This window comes from Misgurnus anguillicaudatus, chromosome 10 (assembly GCF_027580225.2).
Source record: "Misgurnus anguillicaudatus chromosome 10, ASM2758022v2, whole genome shotgun sequence".
Classification (NCBI taxonomy): domain Eukaryota; kingdom Metazoa; phylum Chordata; class Actinopteri; order Cypriniformes; family Cobitidae; genus Misgurnus; species Misgurnus anguillicaudatus.
This window is the reverse complement of record NC_073346.2, coordinates 21,867,164-21,889,616: the sequence shown is the minus strand read 5'-3', so window position 1 is coordinate 21,889,616 and position 22,453 is coordinate 21,867,164. Positions and strand designations below refer to the sequence as shown.

General features: G+C 37.5%; 2 protein-coding genes across 2 annotated transcripts in view; both read left to right on the top strand.

Moving 5' to 3' along the window:
- Positions 1–261: 261 nt before the first annotated feature.
- On the top strand, positions 262–9,882 carry LOC129448783 (vascular endothelial growth factor receptor 3). Its single transcript, XM_055211387.2, has 7 exons — positions 262–421; positions 1,945–2,066; positions 2,989–3,199; positions 4,804–4,958; positions 7,491–7,635; positions 9,400–9,538; positions 9,757–9,882. The coding sequence occupies exons 1-7, from the start codon at positions 364–366 to the stop codon at positions 9,842–9,844; spliced, it is 918 nt and encodes a 305-aa protein (XP_055067362.1). The 5' UTR covers positions 262–363; the 3' UTR covers positions 9,845–9,882.
- Positions 9,883–13,530: 3,648 nt separating this feature from the next.
- The window catches only part of LOC129447984 (cell adhesion molecule 4), a 152,459-nt gene continuing 143,536 nt past the window's right edge, over positions 13,531–22,453 (top strand). Inside the window, exon 1 of the mRNA XM_055209986.2 lies at positions 13,531–13,786. Within this exon, the coding sequence (XP_055065961.2) occupies positions 13,723–13,786 (64 nt within the window). The 5' untranslated portion in view covers positions 13,531–13,722. The remainder of the gene's footprint in view (positions 13,787–22,453) is intronic.

The following is a 22,453-nucleotide window of genomic DNA, read 5'->3' as shown; positions in this document are numbered from 1 at the left end:
TCACACCCTATGGGTACAGATTATGCTGGAGACAGGTGACGCATCAGGACCGATTTGCATAAGGGGTTGATATCCTATTCGAAACCTAGTCATATAAATTGTTTGTCTGTGTATTTTGGTTATTGATACACCCATCAAATACCTTACGATAAGTATAGACTTTTATTGCACCTTGTGTAATAGTGCTGGTTTGTCAGTGTATTTTATAACAAAAATAATAAAAGTATTCTGCGTACCCAAATTGTATGTCAAACCACGCCTTCTTCTTCCGCGCTGATAAATTGTGTTTACAAGCGTTCATTTCTTCAGAAGTTTGTTGTGAAGCGCAGAAAAGAGAGTCAAGAAAGTCACGCGGACATCAAAATGAAAGGCTACATTATCCTTGTATTGCTCGCTTTCACCAGTCTCCACAGCTCTATTGGTAAATATATTTTTGTCTTGGTTTATATCGTCGTGGACCTTTTACTCTTTTATTCTAAACACACTAACGTTATATACTTGAACCTTTTATGCAGCCTGTTAATGTCTAGCCATACACAAAATACATTGGTAAGAGGATACCTATATAATTTTGCAATTTCATATAATTATTCTACACCGTTATTTTTACTTGCACAGTTTTTATTGTAACCCCCAATTCGTCGTCTTTTTTAATGCTGGCTGTCTAACATAAAGTTTGAATACATTTCCTCCCTATAAAATGTATAATAGATGAATATCTGTAGCCTATGTAGGAATGTAAGAAAGTAGACAGGTTTTGAAATACAGGTAGGTGATAATAAAAATTAAAGTGTTGCTGTTTGTTATTTGTTTAGTAGGCCTATCTGTGAAATCCCTTATAGGAAGCCATAGCATATTAAGCTTACATATTTATAATAACAAAGATTCTTTCAGGTAATCTTCAGAACAATAAAACACAAACATTTAACCTTAAACCTACCCTACCAGTTAGACAACATTTTAAAGAAATGCCAGAACGCCACAGTTATGACTTGCAATTTCTGACATCAGAGTGATTTTCTTTGTGTTAGAGATGAAATGGTATGAAAGTCAGTTATATCACTGTTATAGTGACCAATATCACCACGGTTATCTATATTAATATTATAATATTATGTTTAAAAAAAGTACTGATGCAAACCAAATTTAAAATAGATGCAAGTTCACCTTAAACATCAATTAAATATTAACATTAATCATGGCACATGAGATGTTTATCTAGTTCAGATAAAACACAAGTGAGTAAATCAGATTTTCATGCAAGTTATTTGTCTGCGTATGTTATGAGAAATCGGGTGTACTTTATGACCCAGGACTATGCTGCACGACATGCATTGCCTGGCTGCGCTCACAAACAGAAAGAAACAAACAGAGTAGAAACTCATCAGCTCACATCATTTAATGCAGTGGTTCCTAAACTGGGGGGCTGCGAGATTGTGCCAGGGTGCCCCCAGTTTTATGACATTTTATAAACTATATGAATTTATAATAAATTCTGTAATTAAACCTAACTACATTGTATAATTTAATGTTTTGTTTAAATTTAAATTTAAGTTTTAGAATGTTTTATTTTCTTTGGGGGGCATGAATGGATGCATCGTACTCATGGAGGGCTGCATGCTGAAAATGCTGTCTGAGAATCACAGATTTAATGGAAAATGAAAAGAAAAGATTGCTCTGTCTAAAGAAATATTAAGTAAATATGCGTCAGCACAACTATGCAGGACATTTTTATCAAGATTATCATTAAACTGGTAATCATTACATCTCTAGTTCAGAGGCAAATTTAAAGAAGTATGCCATTTTTTATTTGCATTTTCCAGGTGCATTTTTCCAGGCGTTCTCATCTAGAGCAATTCCCAAACTGCAACAGTACACAAGGAACATAAAACAGCATTATGCAAATTCATATTCAATACTATTTTGTTTATATATGTTCCTCAGGCTCTCTGGTGGTTAAAGGCCCAACAGAGCCGGTTTTGGAAGGAGAGGATGTGACGCTGGAGTGTGTGGACACAGAATCTAAGCTGAATATAAGCTCGGTGCACTTTGAGCGGCTCTCTAAGGTAAGATCATTTAAAAAAGACAACAAAATGTGCTTGTTGTACAATGCGCTTGTCTGTTCATTTCAAATCTTTTTGAGAAATTCAGGTTAGTTGTGTTGTCTGTTTCCGCTGTCTGTTACGCTCCATATCTGATTACTATAAACAGAGATCTTAAATTACCCAAAACAGAGGTATCTTTAATCCTACATATTTGATAGAGAATCACTTTCTTCCCTCACAATTTTATAGCCAAACTTATTTAGTCAAGACAAGAACAATAACAAAGAAAGATAATTATGATTTGAATGTATTTGTCTGGAGATCAGGGCTGAAACTTGTGTTTACAAAGCAGAGTGCAGTATGTGTTTTTTCAGGCATCTGAGAGCCGTTATTCTGAGTTTAATTAGTATCTGGCACCGAGGAGCCTTTCGAGGATTCACAGCATCTGCTGCTTCTGTCGACACGTTGTCTGTTTGTCACCTTTTCCAGGGATTTATGCATTTGTGCCAAGACTAAAAAGATTTCTATAGAACCAATCGCATAGACAGATGCTTTGTAAACTTTCATTACCTGCTGTCAGAACAGAAGTACCCCAGTGCCAATGCCTAGTTCCTACAAGTATAACATATTTAATCAAATTCAGCAATCAATGCCTATATCGCATAATATTTCATGCAGTCTTTCTTAGACTTAAACGAAGAGTTCACCTGTTCTTATTTATTTAACCTCATGCCATTTTCTACCTCTTCTTTATTTCTATGGGCCAAAAAAATGCCCCAAAATGACACATTGATTGAAAAGTCAAATGTCATGTTTTGTTACACCAACTTGTCTCATGATGTTAGTGTTGCTTACCTATACTTAATTTAAAAGCTACATAGCAAGATTTCCTGTGAATATTAGTATGTTATAGTGAAATTTTGTCTTGTTCTCTTCACAACAGTACATGAGGACGTGGTTTCGTCTCGAATCAGAAGACGTGTACTTATATCGCAGGTGTTTTCTGTATGATGTGAGCGTGAAAAGAGAGGAGGGCAAGCTATTTGTCCAAATTCCCAACATCCAGTCCTGGTCTGATGGTCCATACCGCTGCGTGGTTGAGAACTCTTCTGCACCAGATAATTCCTCCGAATCCTTCACTATCCCCGTCCACTGTGAGTGAGAGTCAGACCTCTGCCAAGAGCTCACATCATGAGCTGTTTGAATCATTAGGAAACTGTTCAAGACTCTTTATGTAATTGGGCAGTGATGCAAATCCCCATTGACTGTTACGAACACCAATCGATTTGTGTATGTCTAGATGGTCTAGACGCTTAATGCCTCAATTTACAAATCGTTTCGTGTGAGTCAAGTTGGCAATGACATTTTGTCACAAAGCATGTTTTCTGTTTTGAACCTAAAGATTAGAAGGGAAATAAACTCTTTATTTTTAAGATAACTACATCAGTATTGATATTGACTGTTGGCTTTGCCCAGAGATGGGTTGACAATGGTTACTTGCTGGAAAAACAGATGGGCTTTTAGAGAGGTTTAATACACACAACAGATTGAAACAAGATGATCCTCGGATTGTTTATTAGACCTTATACACAATATCCTTAAAGGGACAATGCACTTTTTAAAAAATAATATACAAATTTTCAATCTCTTCAAGAGTTAAACATTTGATTTTTCCCGTTTTGGAATCCAAAATGCTGATCTCTGGTTCTGGCGGGACCACTTCGATTCGATTATATTTAGCTTGTTTAAAAGTAGACATTTTAGGCTTTCTTTGGATATGTGTATCATGCTTGTGTGACGAGTATTCGCTGAGTTTCAATTGATTTTTGTAACGTGTTTTGAAAGACAGCTGGCGGAGACAGAAATGTCTGGATGCACACCCTGTTTATTTTCTTTATTTGACAAAAACACAAAGATCTGTTGTTATTGTGAATGAACACATATTAAAGAAGACCCTTTACCGTTTCAAATGATGTCAAACACGTAAGTGTATGATTATTAATGATGTAGTATTTTAAATTGATTCTGCCATGATAAGGAAAAAACACGTCAAAACGCGGGCCCGCGTTTTTGGACCCCAGGGGGTTAACATAGCTTAGCATAATCCATTGAATCTGATTAGACCATTAGCATCGCGCTAAAAAATAACCAGAGTTTGATACGATTTTTCCTATTTAAAACTTGACTATTCTGTAGTTACATCGTGTACTAAGACTGATGTAAAATTAAAAGTTGGGATTTTCTAGGCAGATATGGCTAGGAACTATACTCTCATTCTGAAGTAATAATCAAGGACTTTGCTGCCGTAACATGGCTTCAGGAGGCGTAGTGATATTACGCACTTCCCGAAAATAGTCCTTTGGTTACTTTCAATAGCAGGGGACTATTTTCATATCGAAACTCTTTGGTTATTTTTAGGGCGATGCTAATGGTCTAATCGGATTCAATGAATTATGCTAAGCTATGCTAAAAGGGGTAGCGCCAGACCTGGAGATCAGCTGAATAGATTCCAAAACGGTAAAAATCAAAAGTTACTCTAGGAGAGGCCGAAAATGAGTATATTTTCAAAAAAAAGTGGAGTGTCCCTTTAATAATGATCCATTACTGTCTCCAACAACATATATAAGCCATGTGCAAAAAAGTAATATTTGATTATGTGAATGCTTATTGCACCTTTGTCCTTTTCATGTGAACATTTCCAAGAACAGAACTGTTTTGACTAATCCTATGTAATTATTCACCCTCTATCTTTGTTTAGATATGCGAGAGGTAGCAGTTCACCGGACTGGTTTAGGCTACCTTACCCGCTATTACAGTGCCGTGCAGGAGCTGAAAGTTCGATTGGGGGATGACGTGGAACTGGAATGTTCTACTTCTGCTTCTGAGAAACCGGATTACTTCTGGACCAAAGAGGTGACACATCTGATACTTCATTTGCTTTCTGTTATCCTTTCGCTTATTGACTGGAGATATTTTATTTTTGTGTCACTATATCCTGATCCTATAATTGTTTGGTCTGAAACATAACTGTTGTAATGGGCTTTTAAAATATAGAGGTAGATAGAACGGCTTGAAATTCCCACTTGCTTGTAAGTGAAAGTGAAAAAAATGTCTTTCAATTCTAAGAAAAGGATTGAGGAAATCTTATTTAGTTAGAAAAGGGAACTCATACAGTATGCTTGCATACTGGTTTATGTGGGTATAAATCTTGGATCTTGTTAGAGGTTTGGTCAGAATAGACAGCAGGGCTAAGCTACATTGTGAGTTGTTGTAATACATAAATTAAAGGATTACTACACTTTATAAAAAAAAATCCCAATAATTTACTCACACCCATGTCTTCTAAAATGTTGATGTCTTTCTTTGTTCAGTTGAGAAGAATTACATTTTTTAAGAAAAACATTTCAGGATTTTTCTCAATTTAATAGATTTTTTTGGACCCCAACACTTTACAGATTAAATGCAGTTTAAAATTGCTGTTTCAACGCAGCTTCAAAGGGCTTTAAACTATCCGAAAAGAGGCATAAGGGTCTTATCTAATGAAACCTCTTTAAGCCACAACTTCTTGTTTTGCATCAGTGTGACGTGCCAGCGCAACCTCACGTAATGCATTATGATGTCAAAGGTCAAGCATGACATATGCGAAACAACCGCGGCAGTGTTTACAAGTGTGGAGAAGAGGACCGTTCTGACGTTGTTGTATGTGGAATTATACTAATTAATGTCCTTATGTTAGTTTATTTTTTTAAATGCTCCACAAATGTGTGTTTCACATATGTATCCCATAATCTCTTTGTTAGAAAAGACCCTTATGCCTCATTTGGGATCGTTTAGAGTCCTTTGAAGATGTGTTGAAACTGCATTTTTAAACTGTAAAGTGTTGGGGTCCAATAAAGTTTATTAAATTGAGAAAAATCCTGGAATGTTTTCTTCTCAACTGAACAAAGGAAGACATCAACATTTTGGATGACATGAGGTTAAGTAAATTATTATAAGTGGAGTACTCGTTTAAGTTTTGCATTAACAAAATATATTACTGACAGCATCAACATAAATATATAGTATTAACCCAACATTGTCAGAAAAAAGGTTTAAAACTGTACCTTTTCTGTCACTGGGGTGATACCTTCAAAGGTTCAGTTTTGTACCTTTTATGGGTACACAACACATTGAAATATTGTACCTTTGGGGTACAGTATTATACCTTAAGGACCTATTATGTACCTTTAAGGACCAATTTTGTACCAGATAAATGTTAGTGGTACAAAACATTTAACTTTACCTTTAAAGGTACAAGGTGAAGATTAACATACATTTTATGTCAAATTTGGCAGAAATCTACAATACACAAGAATTACACATATCCAGTAACACCGTAATATGTATGGACATGTGTGGAGATGAATCACATTAACTTATTTAATACATTATTATATATGTTTCGGAATTGTTTTTATTGCTTGTATACAGTAAATGTAAATGTTGATCATAAGTATTTCACACAAAACCCTCTATAGAAAGCACCATGCAAGTTCCCTTTTCTCAGGCCTATAAAGTCCCTTTAAATGTCAAAGTGTGGGTGGGCAGGTGACCAGAATCGCATGCGATCACTTGCTGTAGTACACTGTTGAACTCCAGCTTATGGTACTTTTCAGAATGACTCAATCCAGTCTGTGCTGTACATTTTATAGCCATATGATATTATTTAGCTATCAGCTTTAGTGTTGTTTGGAGTAATATATAAATATTATCCAAAGCCCTATCTTCATTTAGTTCAAATACGCACTTCCCAAAGTAACGCTGAATAGGTGCTGACTCTTATAGTAAACCAGTATAGTATTATATTGGTATAATATCATCAACCTGTTTATCGCACTACGTGTCTGCTCTCTAACAGAGGAAACAGGAAGGTGCTGGGAGCCAGTGGATAAGGTTAAACAATGGTGTTTAAGCCAGAACTTGACTGAGAATCCTGTTAATTCACTTTAGTTTAAATTGAAATGGACTTTGTTGGCAGGCTGCTAAAATCCATTCGGAGCCAAAAGCATTTGTGCGGTTATGGCGCCTCTGACCGGTTTTGTTTCCCTGTATTGTATACACTTGAAAAGCTAACACGCATTTCATACCACAGGGCTTTCTGTCAATCTTATTCACATTTCTGAGTATTTTTACCTGAATGTTTTTGCTGTTGTTATTTTTATGATTACTTTATTATTCTCACTATTTAGATTCAATTTTTGTGGCTAGCATTTGACATTTGATTATTCCCCATATCATATTAGATCCCTTTCAATAGTTTTTGGTTTCCCCTTTATGCACAGTTCCTTTACTAAGAATTATGAAGTATTTCTGCATTAGCATTCTTAGTTAAGTACCTTTCTTTCATTTTCAGCTTTGGTTTGCTCTTCTTTGCAACTTCTCTGTCTGTGTCTTTTATCTATCAAGGGAGAGGTCTGGGTTATGCCTGTCACTAAGCTGAAGCTGGAGAAGGTGAAGAGGGAGGATGGAGGCAGATACACCTGTACAGCTCAGTCCCCCACTGTGGAATCCCTTATGAAGAAACGTACCATCAGCATCACTGTGCTGCCAGGTTAGAGCCGACAGAAGATGGCCACAGTGTGCTGCTGTTGGTCAACTGTACAAACTCTGTTAATTCAAAAGAAAATTCAAACATAGTAACGTGTTTATTTGACTGATTTGTTCATTAAATCTACATCACAAACCGTAAAGTTCATTTCTGTTCGGTGCAGGCACAAACTGCAACAAAGCACCTTGTGCCAATGCATCCGCTCAGTGCCACGCTTTTTCTTAGAAATTGATTTCGGTGCATTTATTCTAATGTCTTATAAGTAAATGTCACAGAAAGACAGACATACATCTGCGCCGCAAGCAACCTGAGGCGACAAAGCCAAAACGCTTCCATTATAATCAACTGAGCCGTCGGTAAGACAGGCGCACGCTTAGACAGCTCCATTGATCATCACAGGAACGCTCTAGCGTTGTCGTGACATCCGCTTGCGTTGTAGACACAGTGTAAGACAAAAATAGCTGCCATTAGACTATTGCATTACAGTCATGAATATTAATAATAGAAAATGGTTGACGTGCAACACTACAGTAACATCAGAAAGAATAAAGGACGTTTGTTTTCTGTGGGGGTTATGAGGTCAGAGGGGTGGGTAAAGATGAGAGACCTATTAGTGAGGAAAGTGAGGTGAGAAAATCCAAGAAAAGAGGAGTGATAATGGGGTTATTTTTAGTTGAATGAGGGACTAAGGGGATATAGAGCAGCAGGCACATTAGAGAAATACAAAAAACTGAAAAGTTGGCTATATGTTTTAATACTAAATGAATTGTATGGATTAATTTAGTTTCTTTATATAAGCAGGGTTCCTTCAGGTCCTTGAAAGTTTGAAAATAAGGCCATGGGAAGTTTTTGAAAATATACATACATAGCAGGTCATTGAAAGTGTTTGAATCTATTTTATGCCAGAAGTTTTCTGGGAAAAAAATCCATATTATTCCCTGTGTAGTGTAGGATAATGTCATAAAAATTCTAGACTTTTTAAGCATACTTGCTAAACTGTTCGCTTTAAATGCTTATGTGTGTGAATGTTGATTCATATCAAAATTTTTTGCATAGTTGTTTTCGAAAGACGAAAACGTCTCTGGTTACATATGTAACTGTTGTTCCCTGAGAAGGGAACCAGACGCTGCGTCTCCCTTGCCATACTTCCTGCGTCCCTGTAACGCTGTCTTCTGCAATATTTCAGAGAGCGATATACTTCCTGGCTCCCGCGTCTGTCTTTGTCGTTAAGCCTCACCATTGGTTGAATTTGATATACATTCAGACGCACTTACCCCTGGAGGTGTCCTCAAAGTGTCACCGCAGTGACACAGTGTGAGTTCCCTCGAAAGGGAACTGTAACAATGTATCCTTAAAGTTAACACGATGTAACCTTGCTCTCACTTAAAATGTGTCCCCACATTTAATCCTTGAATTTGAGGGTATTGGACCTGGAAAGTCCTTGAAAGGTCCTTGAATTTGAAGTTAACTGAGGTGTGGGAGCCCTGTATAAGACATCCAAAACTCCTCTTTCAGTCTATTTGTTTACTGTTTTACAGCAATACTGCTTTTCTATTAGCCTTTAAACGTTTTGCATCTTTTCCCCAAGAAAGCAAAGTAAATTAAGACAATTACCGACAATTAGCTTACCTGCCTAAGGCTGAACTACTGATTTTCAAGTGTTTATTGGATTTAGATGGTTCATCAGGTTTTTATATAACTTCTTTTTGCAACTAAACTTTTAAATGAGAGTAAAGTTTTAAAAATCTCCCTGTTTGTGTTTTACAGAGGATGCAGCATGGTATGAGTCCACCACTGGTCAAGTTTATCTCATATGTGCTGTAGGATTGGTCGTTCTGGTGATTGCGATTTCCATGATCACATACCTCTGCCGCCGAGCCAAACAAAATAACTGCAAGGGACCCATGTAAGTATAACAAGACGTCCTAAAATGACTAGGATACGTGGCTTATTTTTTGCACGCTTTACACACTTATTTTATGTACACCTCACTTCACCCTCTGAGTTATACGCACAGCCTAGGAAATGTACAGTAACTCTCCCTTAGCCCCACATATTTTCTTATACTGCCTGATAAAAAACTCACTCCTCCATCTTAATCATTTGTATTTCCCTCATCCCCATTGATGACCGCTCCCAGAAGAAACCCATCTACAAATCCAGCGTGGAGTCTCTGCCCTCCACCTCTTCTGACAGCCAGCCACTTGTATAAAGAGCGAGATTGATGAAGGAGAGAACTGAAGACAAGAAGGAATAGAATAGAGAATATTGAGTGGAGAAGACTTAATGAACATTTTGTCCATAGATTTTATGTTCTGGGGTCTTTATTCAGATAAATAATTAAGAGACTATATAGTGAATGAGAATGTATACATAGGTGGAACAGATTATCGTTTTATCAACTTAGGTTGTGTCCAGTGTGAATTACAAAAGGTGTGCAATTTTTTTCTCAATCTATCTATTGATTTGACAGACTTGCTAAATTTGAGAGCTGACTTAAAATGATTATTAACATTTCTTTTAAGCAAACTCACTATCTGCAGGCTATCAGATTACATAGATAAAGATTTTTTTTAGATATTGCTTTAAGTAAATGAAAAATGTTCTGCTTCACTTGGAAGGATAGTAAATAAGATCTCGACTAATACTCGACCAGTTGCTCTTGCACTTTGACTGTAATACTTGCACAAGTGTGATTTTGTTCTGTTGTTGTTTTGTTGATTTCTTTTGTTCTGTATCTTTGAATTTAAATAAATTTGGCAACATATTTACCCATGAGTGTTTTGACTGATCTGATTAAGATAGATATTCATGTATGCTCAACTATCCCATGCAATAATCTAAAACTGACAGCTGACATTCATCTCTAACGTTATGCAAATAGAATCAATATAGTCAGAAAATTCTTTAAAGTCGCCATGAAACGGAACTTTTCCCCGTGGTGACGTGTATCCGAGTAAAACCGGCCTCTGAAGTGAAATAAAGGCAGGGGTGGATTTGAATTTGTCCATCGAGATCTGATTGGATCATTTGAAGTTGGGTCGTGTTGCTAATCCCAGAGCCATAGAAGGATATGGCTCTGGCTAATCCCAGCGATATTCTCCCAGACCCCGCCCACCTGCCATTTTAGGAGGGGAGGAGATTTGCATTTTTGATGAAAGATTATGAGGGCACATGACTTTTTAAAAATTAATGAAGCTCACAGATAAATCATTTGTAAAAAAAACCCACAATATTACAAAACAAATTACTGTTTTTTTATTTTACTTTCGTTGCGTTTCATTTGTTATTTTCAAATGCCAGGTAAAAATAAAGCATTTAAATTATAATATGCTTTCAGAAAATATATATATTTTTTCGTAATGTATATTAAATGTAAACATCAAATCAGTCACATGACTTAATGATATGAATTTCGTATAAACACAGCTCATACCTTGGAGACGGTATCACAGAACATTTTAGTGGTTTTGAAACCTTGACTGTTTAAAACCTCGATATACCTTGAAACCGTTAACCGGCCCATGCCTACAAGACACTGCGGAAAACAAATGAAAAGCTCAGATGCAAAAGCCGCTGAACATCTCTCGTCACGTACGTTCATAAAATACTTACGTCACAACGAAGTCCTACAAGAGTTTATTTCCCCTGTTAAATGAGGTTTACCAAATATATTAGGATATTGACCAGAACTTTGATCATTTTGCCTTTATTCAAAAAGGGCAGTAAAGAGTAACTGGAGACTTTTTTAGAATTAGGGATTTTTGTATGGGTTTTGCAGTGAAATACAATTAAATTTGTAAAACACAAGTGTTGAAATAAGGCATTTCAATTACTGACTTATAACATTTTCATTGCTAATTTACAAGAAATCATGTCAGATGCACTTAAAGGCTTTTGGATAGGCTAAATATTCTTCAAATATACCAGCATCTTCAGTGAACCTACCTACCATGTCCTTATCCAATGGTAGAAATATATTTATATACATAAAAAATATATAAATATTGCATCTTTTCTATGTTTTCTTATCTCGATTGGAGCTCTCAATGGGTTGGCAAAATCCATAAATTAATCTATAAATGAATCCATAAATGAAGGAATCAACCAAATACAAGACAAAAAAGTCAAAACCAGAAATGTGTCAGACAACTCTTTTGTCTAAAAACAAAAAATCCATATTGAAAAGGCCTCGGGGCACTCCTGAGGTGTTCTTTCAGAATATAACAGATCTCGTACATGTTGCTACAGGCCTGTAACTCTATATGATATTTCCAATGTTATTCACAAACAACATGAACAGGATTTGCCTGTACTCTGCCCATTCAACACATAACAGCAACTCAATTTTTTAATTTTACCCTCCAATGCTTTAATTTTACCGGTGTCCAGCAGTTCATAACTGGAGGCATTATCACTTACACATTTTATTACTTTTACTAGCCACAGTTCATTTTACATGGTTTATTACCAGTGTGTGGCTGACCAGAGACCTCCATTAATAACTGGGGTTTCTGGGGTTTAACAATGACAGTTCATTACTGAAGGCATATGCTAAAACAGCAAGAACAGTATTACCAAACAGAGCTTTCAACATCTCTATCTCTCTCTCTCTCATATGAATTAGAGGATGTGTAAGCAATCTCAACTCTTTTGAGCAAACATAGTTTGAAATAGCAATTGAGTTTTCAAGTAAACATTTCAAGCAAAAGGTCTGAATAACCATTTAAAAGTCATTAGCTGTAAAGGGATCGTTTGCAAATCAGAGTAAAGTTCAATATCTTTCAGTGTTGCAAAAACACCTTTAATTCACAAAAAAACATTTCTCTAAAACTGTTGACTGACTACATCTGTTCATTTGCTGTTCACTGTTATTTAGCTTCAAAATGCCAAAAGCTGCAATTTGTAATTAGAAACACTGAGGTGTGAAAGTAAAATTTCACGTCTCAAGGTTCTCAATGGTAGCAGGTGCTTGTCAGCAGTCATGGTTATTTTCTCATTTAAATGGCTTGCGGTTTGCTTTGTATAAATGTTGCAAATTATTTGTGTGACCAAACATTTCTAACAAGTTTGATCGTGCCTGGAACTTATTTTATTAAAGAAGTGTTTTTGCACATAATCACTTATATGTATCTCATTAGAGTAGTTTGAAAAGATATCACTTGAATCTGATATAACAACCATAAGACTCACAGTTTCTTTTGGCATCCAATTAAACAACCATGCACAAAACCCTGTACAGAACAAACCATACAGAATATTTCATTGTATATTGTCTTGTTATTCTCACTTTCTATCAGATGGTGTCGCTAAACACACGCAATAAACTGTCATTTATTATTAATTTCTTTGTTTTGTAATTGCACAATTGAGTTTTAGAGTAAGATGTTGTCGTGCTAGTAGTGTTTTTATGCTAGTTTGGCAACTAATGCTCGCGTTGTTTCAGTTTGACTTGATTGTGTCAAATACTTGAATCACATCCTGATTTTTTGTATCCATGTCTGAATCACTAAAACGCTCATTTGTTGCTGCTGATATGATATATATTAACTAAAAAGTCGTTATTCCTGTAAATTCTAATTTTTAATAGGCCTTCACAACGTTTCAGATAGCCTGCCTATGTAACGTTAAAAGTTTAAAATACAATATTATAGTTCATCATATTGCGCAATAGACTCGAGCAGTTCATGTGGCACAACAGAAAAACAGACTGTGGTGTAGATGTTGTTGTTACGGTGCTATTGATACAGTTTTATGTATTGATTTATACCGTGATTTCCCCATAATAACAAATGTTGTCTTGGAATAATTATTCAATCCCCGCCCATTATTGGGCGTGTGTCGGTCATTGTGAAATCCGATTGGTTTGTGGGCGTGCACACCAAACCGGCGTTTCTACATTCGCACCTTTATTCAGTGTAGTGTATCATATGAGTGTGTATGTGTGAGTGTTGGTATGTAACAAAAAGCGATCGCAGCTGACAGTGGAGTTGAGAAAAGCCTCGTAGGTGAGAGCCTGCGCGCTCATGTTTTACTAATTCCTGTCGAAGGAAGAGGAATTAATTCAGAGAGAACGGAATTACATCCACGATGACATTTTGGAACTATTGCGCTCCTCTTTCCCTCCTACTGTTCCTGTCCTGCTCGCATACAGGTAAGATCGTTGTTTATTTAGCGCACGGCGAAACACTTTTGAAGTTAACCTGCCACGGTTCATTGAGATTGAATGTCAATTAAGTGTTTCTCCATTCACTACTGCTTTCAATTTCACGAGGTAACGCTATACATTAAATACATATGCACATGGATTCAGCACATTACACGATCATGCTTTACTCTGTCCGATAGGCTACACACTGTCAGGTAGCCTATTGCAGAAATCATGTTAAGAGATTGTTTGCGTTATGTAAAACTGGTTCCTCTTGAAAGTTCTTCCTGTTTACGTGTGTAAGATTCTGTAAATCTGATGCCTACTTGCCGTTATTGATGTTTATCACTGGGAGTAGTTTGCGTCACCTGCTCCTCTGCTGACTCCAGTAATGAAGAAGGGAGTTCGCTCGATAACTGGATGTCGTCGTACAACTACGCGCGTACACACAGACACGTATATAAAGAGCGTATATCTTACGTTACTGGACATTGTTTCATCATTCAGTTTTCGCACACGTTTTTTTCTTCGTCTGTGCATTTGAATGTTGCCTCCCCACCGATGTCCTTCGTGGGGTGTCGGTGCGACACGCAGAGATGCGTATTCGCATAGCCATTGCGACAGTCATATTTACCTGCTCATGTGGACTTGGATTCAGTGCTCCTCTGTCCCACAGCAGCATCACACTGCTGTCTACAGCAAATCCCAACACGGGCCGCGTATTTCACGCTTGCCATCGCATGTTAAGTGCATCTGCTGTTGCCCTGGGATTTGGAAGAGTGTCTTGAAAGATACCAGGCGGCGGTTTAATTCTTCTTCTCAAGCTGTGCCATCTGTTTGTAAAACGAGGACCAAATTAATAATTATTAATCAGTGTAGAAAAGTCTGAAAATGTATGCACACGTATTGCTTCTCATTCACTTGGGCGCTGTAGTGTTCTTGTAGCTCAGATTGCCTTTAGAGCAGTGAGAAAGGTCATGGGTTTGATGTGCACCCATGCACTGATCAAATGTATACATTGTAATGTGCACTGTACATAAGTCACTTTGTTTGTGCCAAATGCATATGTATTTGGGTTTTTATGGGAAGAAAGTCAATATTAGCATAAATATCTAGTTGGAATTCTAAAAGCATCATCCATTAGAATTCAATAGCCGTTTGTGGTCTGAGCTTGTTCCAGGTTTGTGTGACTATTTGTTTGCTAATAAGTGGGATTGTGATGTTTATGCATCTGAAACTAATACATGCATGCACACAGCCATACTTTTGTATTACTGTATGTGATTGTGATGCATTAGATTGTGTGTGGAATGTGTGGAATTTTGTGAGCGGTCTGTGTTTGTAGCCATATATATATGTACACAATGTTTAAATGGCTGAACTGACTTGGATCTTCGAGGTCAAGAAGGAGCTATGGAAATGACTGTCATTAATCTCTCCAGTGACAAGAGGTGAGCGAGGAGAAGTGGGGGTGAGAGAGAGGAGGGGGGAGGTGGAGGACGACAAGTGAACTGTGCATCACTCCCCCTCATCATGTAAATCAATAGAGATTTTGATACCAGATCCGCATCTGTTTATTACTATTACCAGAACTGATTCACCAGAAGGTACCAGGGCAGGTGAACTGTCCCTTTAAGAGGAATGTATAGAATTGGGGGGTGGAAATGTTATTAAAGCATTAGAAGTCAATGAACAGTCCCCAATCTGTCTTGAATCTAATAACGTCATCATGGTTTTGGTGAGGTTTAGTGGATAGAAAATATCATTAACATGCTAAGAATAAAAGCCTATTAGATCCGTAAGTACTCACTAATTCAGTGAAACAAAGCTCTGTATGTGTGTGTGTGTGTGTGTGTGTAAAGGTCCCATTTTCCCCCACCACAACAAATTCAGAGTGTACTGTGAACAGTGACTGCGTGTGTGTCCCTTGGGCATAAGCCTGCAGCCTGTGTCTTCCATCTGAGCCCCCTCTACCTTTTGTTTGTTTCTCTCTCTCTCTCTCTCTCTCTCTCTCTCTCTCTCTCTCTCTCACTCTCTCTTTCTGTCTCTCTCTATCCACACAGCTTTTTTTACAGCGTTTTGTGACAGACACACACGAGCACACACAGTAAATGGCTACAACTGCGCCAGTCGCATTCTACGTGCTGCGTTCTGCGCACATCCTCTCCCATCACAACTCTCATTGGGCCTGCACAGTTAATCATCTCTATTTGTTTATTCGATGGCAAGCAATATGAGAGTCATTCGTTTGAATCTGTTTTCATCATTTGTTGGGACTCTGTCAATGTAACTTCTGCTGGAGGGCCAAATTGCCTCCTAATTGGAACCACGGCACAAAAACGGCAGTGCTGTTTAGCAAAACGTGTATGGATTTTTCCTTTTTATTCAAATAGAAAGCTATTTTACATTACAGTTATAGTCGTTGCCTTGTTATAAAGCTATTTGTGGTTAAAGGTTAATAAACCGCCATTGTTTAAGTTATACAGTAGCATGATTTATTATATCTACAACAGACGACAATGTGAAATCACAGATAACCTTGGTCCAGGGATTCCCAGAAATGTCTTCCGCAAAAACAAAAGAGCTCTATTGCATTTCGAAGCAGTTCTCCACCAGCTCTTGCATCATATGCACAGACGCTATAGGATTATCTTTATTCACTGTTATTGCATGAAATGCCGAAATTGGTATTTTTACTTGACACTTTGTTCTGTAATGCCATGAGGAAGCCTTTATTTTAAGCCCAGGGTTTATCCTTTGAATCCAGCCCGTGGTTGTGTAATTCCCTCAGTAAAATAAAAATGTTGACATTTAATTTAAGTCGAGGCACCTCCTACCAGTGTGCGGAAAAAAGATGTGTGGCAAAGCCTTCGGGTTGCTTCCCAGTTTGCTTTAATTTCACAGTGAACACTAAATCCAGGCTCACACATTTTGAAATACACACAGAGGCAGAACGAGCTGCAAACTGTTACATAGCTACCTTGCTTTTTTCATCACTTTAATACACTACATATTTTACATTACTGTGTGTTTTTTTTTTTGGAGGCATTGGAACCTGTTACAGAACATGACAAAAAACAAAACACAGTTTTTCTGCTTATATCCTACTTGGAGAGTCCTAGTGTCATAAAATTTGGGAACGCCTCGCGTGCACGCCTGTGAGAAAAGATAATAGAGAGAGAAATTTGCCGGTTTTCATGGTGTAGTCATGCGGGCTGGGCATGTCGCAGGTGGCATGCCACGCTAAATGTATTTCACCGTAATTATCTCCAATCTGATTCATCTGATTAGACACTCCTTTAATTTTCTCTTTCGTTCCCATTGCCTGCCCGCGGTCATCCGCATTAAATGTAATTCTTTATGTATCATTTCAGCGCTTAAGTGCTTCACGAGATGTGGCTTGTGCAAGACTGCAATTTTTAATGATCGAAAAGATGAATCCGATGCTGGTTGGTCATGTCACATACAGATGTTATTAAGAGCACTGCGCCTTGCTATAATTACACTATAATTCTTTCATGTCATCCCCAAAAGAAGATCTAGACCATTATTGTAATGAAAAAAAAAAGTATTTTCAGGGTTATCTTTCTTAAGCCGTTTCTTCGGGTTGCTTTGATTGAATCAAAGCGCATTCATTGTGAAATTTTAAGTGCTTGCGCTGAATTATTAAAATGTGCCTATTTATACAGGACCTGATTTTGTCTGTCGCTTCCCAGACTCAAGCTGTCAATAATTCAGCCTTAAACATTCATGCTTCTGAAGTGTAGACTGATTCAGATCTAATTTTTCATCCTCCGTCCTGTGAGGTGTCTGAGTGGCAGATTTGGTGTCTGGGACTTGACGACATCTTTCTCAGCATGGAGAATAAAACTTGAGAATAGCAGCGCATTATTTCTCAGCATCTTTACTTCACAGCGTGAAAGAGGCGAATAGAAATAGTCATCAATCTAAAATTTGCCTTTTGCTCTAATGAATACGGAGATAAATGTCAGTTTAATAGTTCTCAAGTAATATTCCTAAATCATAAGCAAGCTTTCTATTTGGCTGTCTTGTCTGATAATGTTTCTGCGCCCTGAGCTATGGTGAGCTTTCAGTTCTGCTCTCTTTAAAACCAGAAAAATCAACATTTGAAACACTTATGAGGAAGAGACTCTGCAATGTAGAGAAAGAGAGAGAGAGAAAAAAAATCAAACACTAGGCTCCAGGAGATGAAAAGAGAGGCGGAGGAAGAGATAAGTGAGTGTTTTGGTTGATTGGCAAAGAGGTTGAACATTCCTCTGTGTGGGGCACAGCGTTGCCATGACTCTGCAAACTTTGCGCTTGTTTAAATCATCTGTCTTTCTCCATCTCTTATTCCCTTGCCTTATCCCTCCACCTGTCGGCATGACTCCCGTCGAGTCTCTGTTTCATGCCCACATTCGGTAAAGGTCCCGGGCTTTGGCGGTAATTACAGGACTTTGAGTGGCACTAAAGCCCTCACAAGGTTTGATTGGATGAAGGGCCCATTAGAACTAAAATGGGCCCCGGCTCCAGATGGAGTGCATGTGAAAGGCTTTGTGGCTTCTTGAGAGGGAGACTAATGCCGCCTGCGCCGATTATATTATGTGGAGAGCGTGGAGGTGATAATGAGGCTCTGGACGAGCAGAGAGGACAGGCGGGAGCAACCCTATTCAGGACAGGTGTTTGTGTGACGTAACCTGCCCGAAGCACATCCTCATGAAAGCAGGAGAGCAACTGAAAGACATGAGTGGATTTTTACTTGATATGATAGATTTCATGCATCCCAATTCGCTTACTATCCATTCTAAATTGCATTTTAAATTGGAATTAGTATCCCAAAACGAAGTATATTGAAATTAGTTTTCTTAAAGGGATAGTTCACCCAAAATTGAAAATAATGTCATAAATGACTCACCCTCATGTCGGTCCAAACTCGGAAGACCTCCGTTCATCTTCAACACAGTTTAAGATGTTATATGTTTAGTCTGAGAGCTTGTTGACACTCATTGAAAATCTACATACACTGTAAAAAACCCAACTTCAAAATATTCTTTTAACAAAGATAATTAAGTAACTTGAACTAAGATTTTTTTGTTGAAGTGGTTGAATTCATTATTTTGTGTTTATTGAATGAAATTAGCATAATCATCCAGCTAACAAATATTATATATATAAGTTTTTGTCCAATTTGTTTACCAAACTGAGTAATATGAACAAGCAATTAAAAAAACAATGGTCTGAATGGTTCCCAGAATGTATTGCGAAATGTTCACTTCTGGTTAGTATTTACTAAAAACAATTACTGTTTTATTTTTATTAAAATATGTTTTTATGTATTTATGTTGTTAATGTTAGTTATCTGTTGTATTTAGAGTTATTTTGAAAGAATGATGTTTGTTCATTGTTACCATGATTGAGAACTGTGTGCTCAGTGTAGAGGACGGCACAGTGGGTTAGCGCGCATCATTGTTGCCTCACAGCAATAAGGTCTCTGGTTCAAGCAAGAGAATAAGAAATTTGCTTATTGCCTAATCAGTTTAAGTTGGGTCAACTTGTTGGTTTAAGTTGACATTACTCAGTAAATTGAGTTAGGAGAACCACATCACCGAAGAGTTGAGTAAACTCAAAAAATCTGTGGAGCAAGTTACCTTGCAAATGTAAGTTAAGTCAACTTTTTATTTTTTACAGTGTACGGTATGCTGTCCATGTCCAGAAAGGTAGTAAAACATCATCAAAGTAGTCCATGTGACATCAGCGGGTCAGTTAGAATGTGTTGAAGCATCCAAAATACATTTTGGTCCAAAAAAAAAAAAATTATTCACTTATTCTGCATTGTCTTCTCTGCCGCATGCTCGAGACTTAAGTCATGTGACTGCAGTGATGCAGATGACGTGTTATCCTCAGACATGTTTGCGAAGTTTTTTTTCAAACGTACAGCATGCGTGTCCCTCAGACTGTAAACAGCGCAAAAAAAACACAAAAAAACCAGCTGGGGCGCACCAGATAACACGTCAGCCGTGTCGTCCGCGTCACTGCAGTCATGTGACTTGAGTCTCGCGTATGCGCTTCACAACAAACGCAGAAGAGAAGATATGCCGAATAAAGTCGTAATTTTTGTTATTTTTGGACCAAAATGCATCTTCGATGCTTCAACACATCTCAACTGACCCACCGATGTCACATGGACTACTTTGATGATGTTTTTATTACCTTTCTGGACATGGACAGCATACACATACAGGTAACGCAGATTTTCAATAAAGGGTCAACAAGCTGTCGGACCAAACACAAAACATCCCAAACTGCAAGCCCGTAGGCAGGGGGGGTTCGGGTGGTTCGAACGAACCCCCCCTCACTGCCAAAAGGTCCAGAATTTAAGTCGTTTTTTTCGCTTGATTATTGTCATCATTGTTTTAATCAATGCTTGTGACAAATATTCTGGGTTCCTGTTTCAAATTTATATGATACATTATTGAAGCTGGACGCATGATTTCTGTCATTTTCTGATGCTCGTTTTATTTGACAACGCTCAGCGCTCGTTTGACTTCTGGCTGCGCTGCGCAGACTGATCGGAATGTGACGTCTTAGCACCGCGAGACCGATTCAATAGTAAATAACTCACTATGCTTTTAAATAGATCTCGCGGTAGTGTGGTGTCACAAGTAGGATAAGTAAGATAAAGTCAAAATTATTCCGAGATGACCAATAAAATCAGACTGAGGTGCAACACAGGGGTCAGATGCGCAGTTAGTGGAAGTGCAAGAAAGATGTAAGTAATCAAACGCTGACTATTATACAGTAGTTTAATGATGTGAGATATGAAACGCAGTGATTGTCAAAGTGACAAGACAAGAAACATTAGAGCACATGGGTGTCCAAATTTAATGCGCTGCTTTAACTCCCTCCAGTAATTCACTTCCCATTATTCAGCGTGTTTATTAACAAAATTCAACGCCACTCTTTAATTCTTTAAGATATCTTTTTTACTGTATGATTAGATTCACTGTGTTGTACTGAACTGCTGCGAAGCTTGAACTTGAAAACGCGACGCATCACGTGCGCCCACCGGTAATGCGCGTGCACGGAGTTTAGAGCCCATATTCATCTTTTGGCTTAAACATTTTATTGCATTCGGTCTTAAAGCCCAATAAACAGTACCTCTTGAAGTCATTAAAGATAATTAAACAACAAAAGAAGAGAAAGTCACTCACTGGTCCTGACTGTAACCTATAGTGTTGAGCTCTGCTATTAAGTAAGTTTAAGGTTTGTCGTGGAATTTTGATTTTCTGAACAACTTTTACTAAAGTTACTGCAGTTAACAAGAAGCCTTTTGCTTCATTAAAGCAACACTAAAGAACTCTGGCTCTTTGCTCCCCCTACAGGTTAGAAGCGTAATTGTTCATTAGCACTGTCGTAAATACTGCAGCATAGCTGGCTCTGATTGGATTGTAGGTCTGCCGTAAAGCAAGTTTTTGTAGTTTTCACTCGAACTACAGGACCACTACCCGAGGGTTGGAAACTTCTTTAGTGCGGTTTTGGCCGATAGAGGGCTGCAAAGCGAATGTGAAAGCGCCATTCGCCCTGTTTTGTGTGGATGAACCACTGAAACTTTTTTGGAAACGTTATTTTAAGGTAAAAAAACCTCTTTGGTGTTGCTTTAACAGACATTAAATCAGATGTGAGAATTTTAAAATTAAGGCTTGCATTATGTTTACATCTTACACAGTTAGTATAATGCATGCAGGGCAAGAAGAATATTTATCTAATGTGGTAATGTGAAGTAATCGTAGATTCATTTATGCTTTTTTTATAATTACAGTTTTCTTTCATGGGATAAGGACCCCCTAAAGTAGTCTCTGCCAACCCATTTATACAATTACAAGTACTGAGAAAAGCGCTATATAAATGTAAGGTATTATTATTATTATTATTAATTCTAGTTCTCTGCATTACTGATGTTGTATTTAAGCATATTAAGTGTATAATAAGTGTGTGCATATTTTGAATTAATTTAATAAACTAATTATTGATGGCCTTTAGTTAATTCACTAAAATGATCCTATATTCAGTAAGCCTATGTTTACTTTACTGACAGCCCATTGTGCGCAGGATGGTAAAATAATTATTACAATGCATTCCTATAATGACCAACACAAATCTTCTGCATACTGACATGGTTTGAAATCTATAGTTATTTGATTCTTTGGTTTTCTGATGTTTTTTGAAATTCATATATGTAGAGCAGACAAAAAAAAATTTCCTGGGGTGCATGCCCTAGAAAAATACATATATGGACCTCTGTATGTATAAAATCTTGCGTGCGGCCCTGCTCATAATTAAATACCAAAGGAGCAGAAAAACTGCAAAAAAGGTCAACTTTTTGAAAAAAAGAACCCCCCCTTTCAATAGGCTGGCTACGGACCTGAACTGTGTTCCGAAGATAAACGGAGGTCTTACGAGTTAGGAACGACATGAGGGTGAGTCATTAAGGGCATTATTTTCATTTTTGGGTGAACTATCCCTATAAAGAACTTCTAATATTTTTGGTGATTATTCGAATTGCAGACACTAATGGTAGATATTAACCACAATTTGTTGGAAAAGTTTAGTGATGCTTAGTGAATTTTACTGTAAAATATGCACTTAAATGCACTCCTTATTCCAACTCTTGTT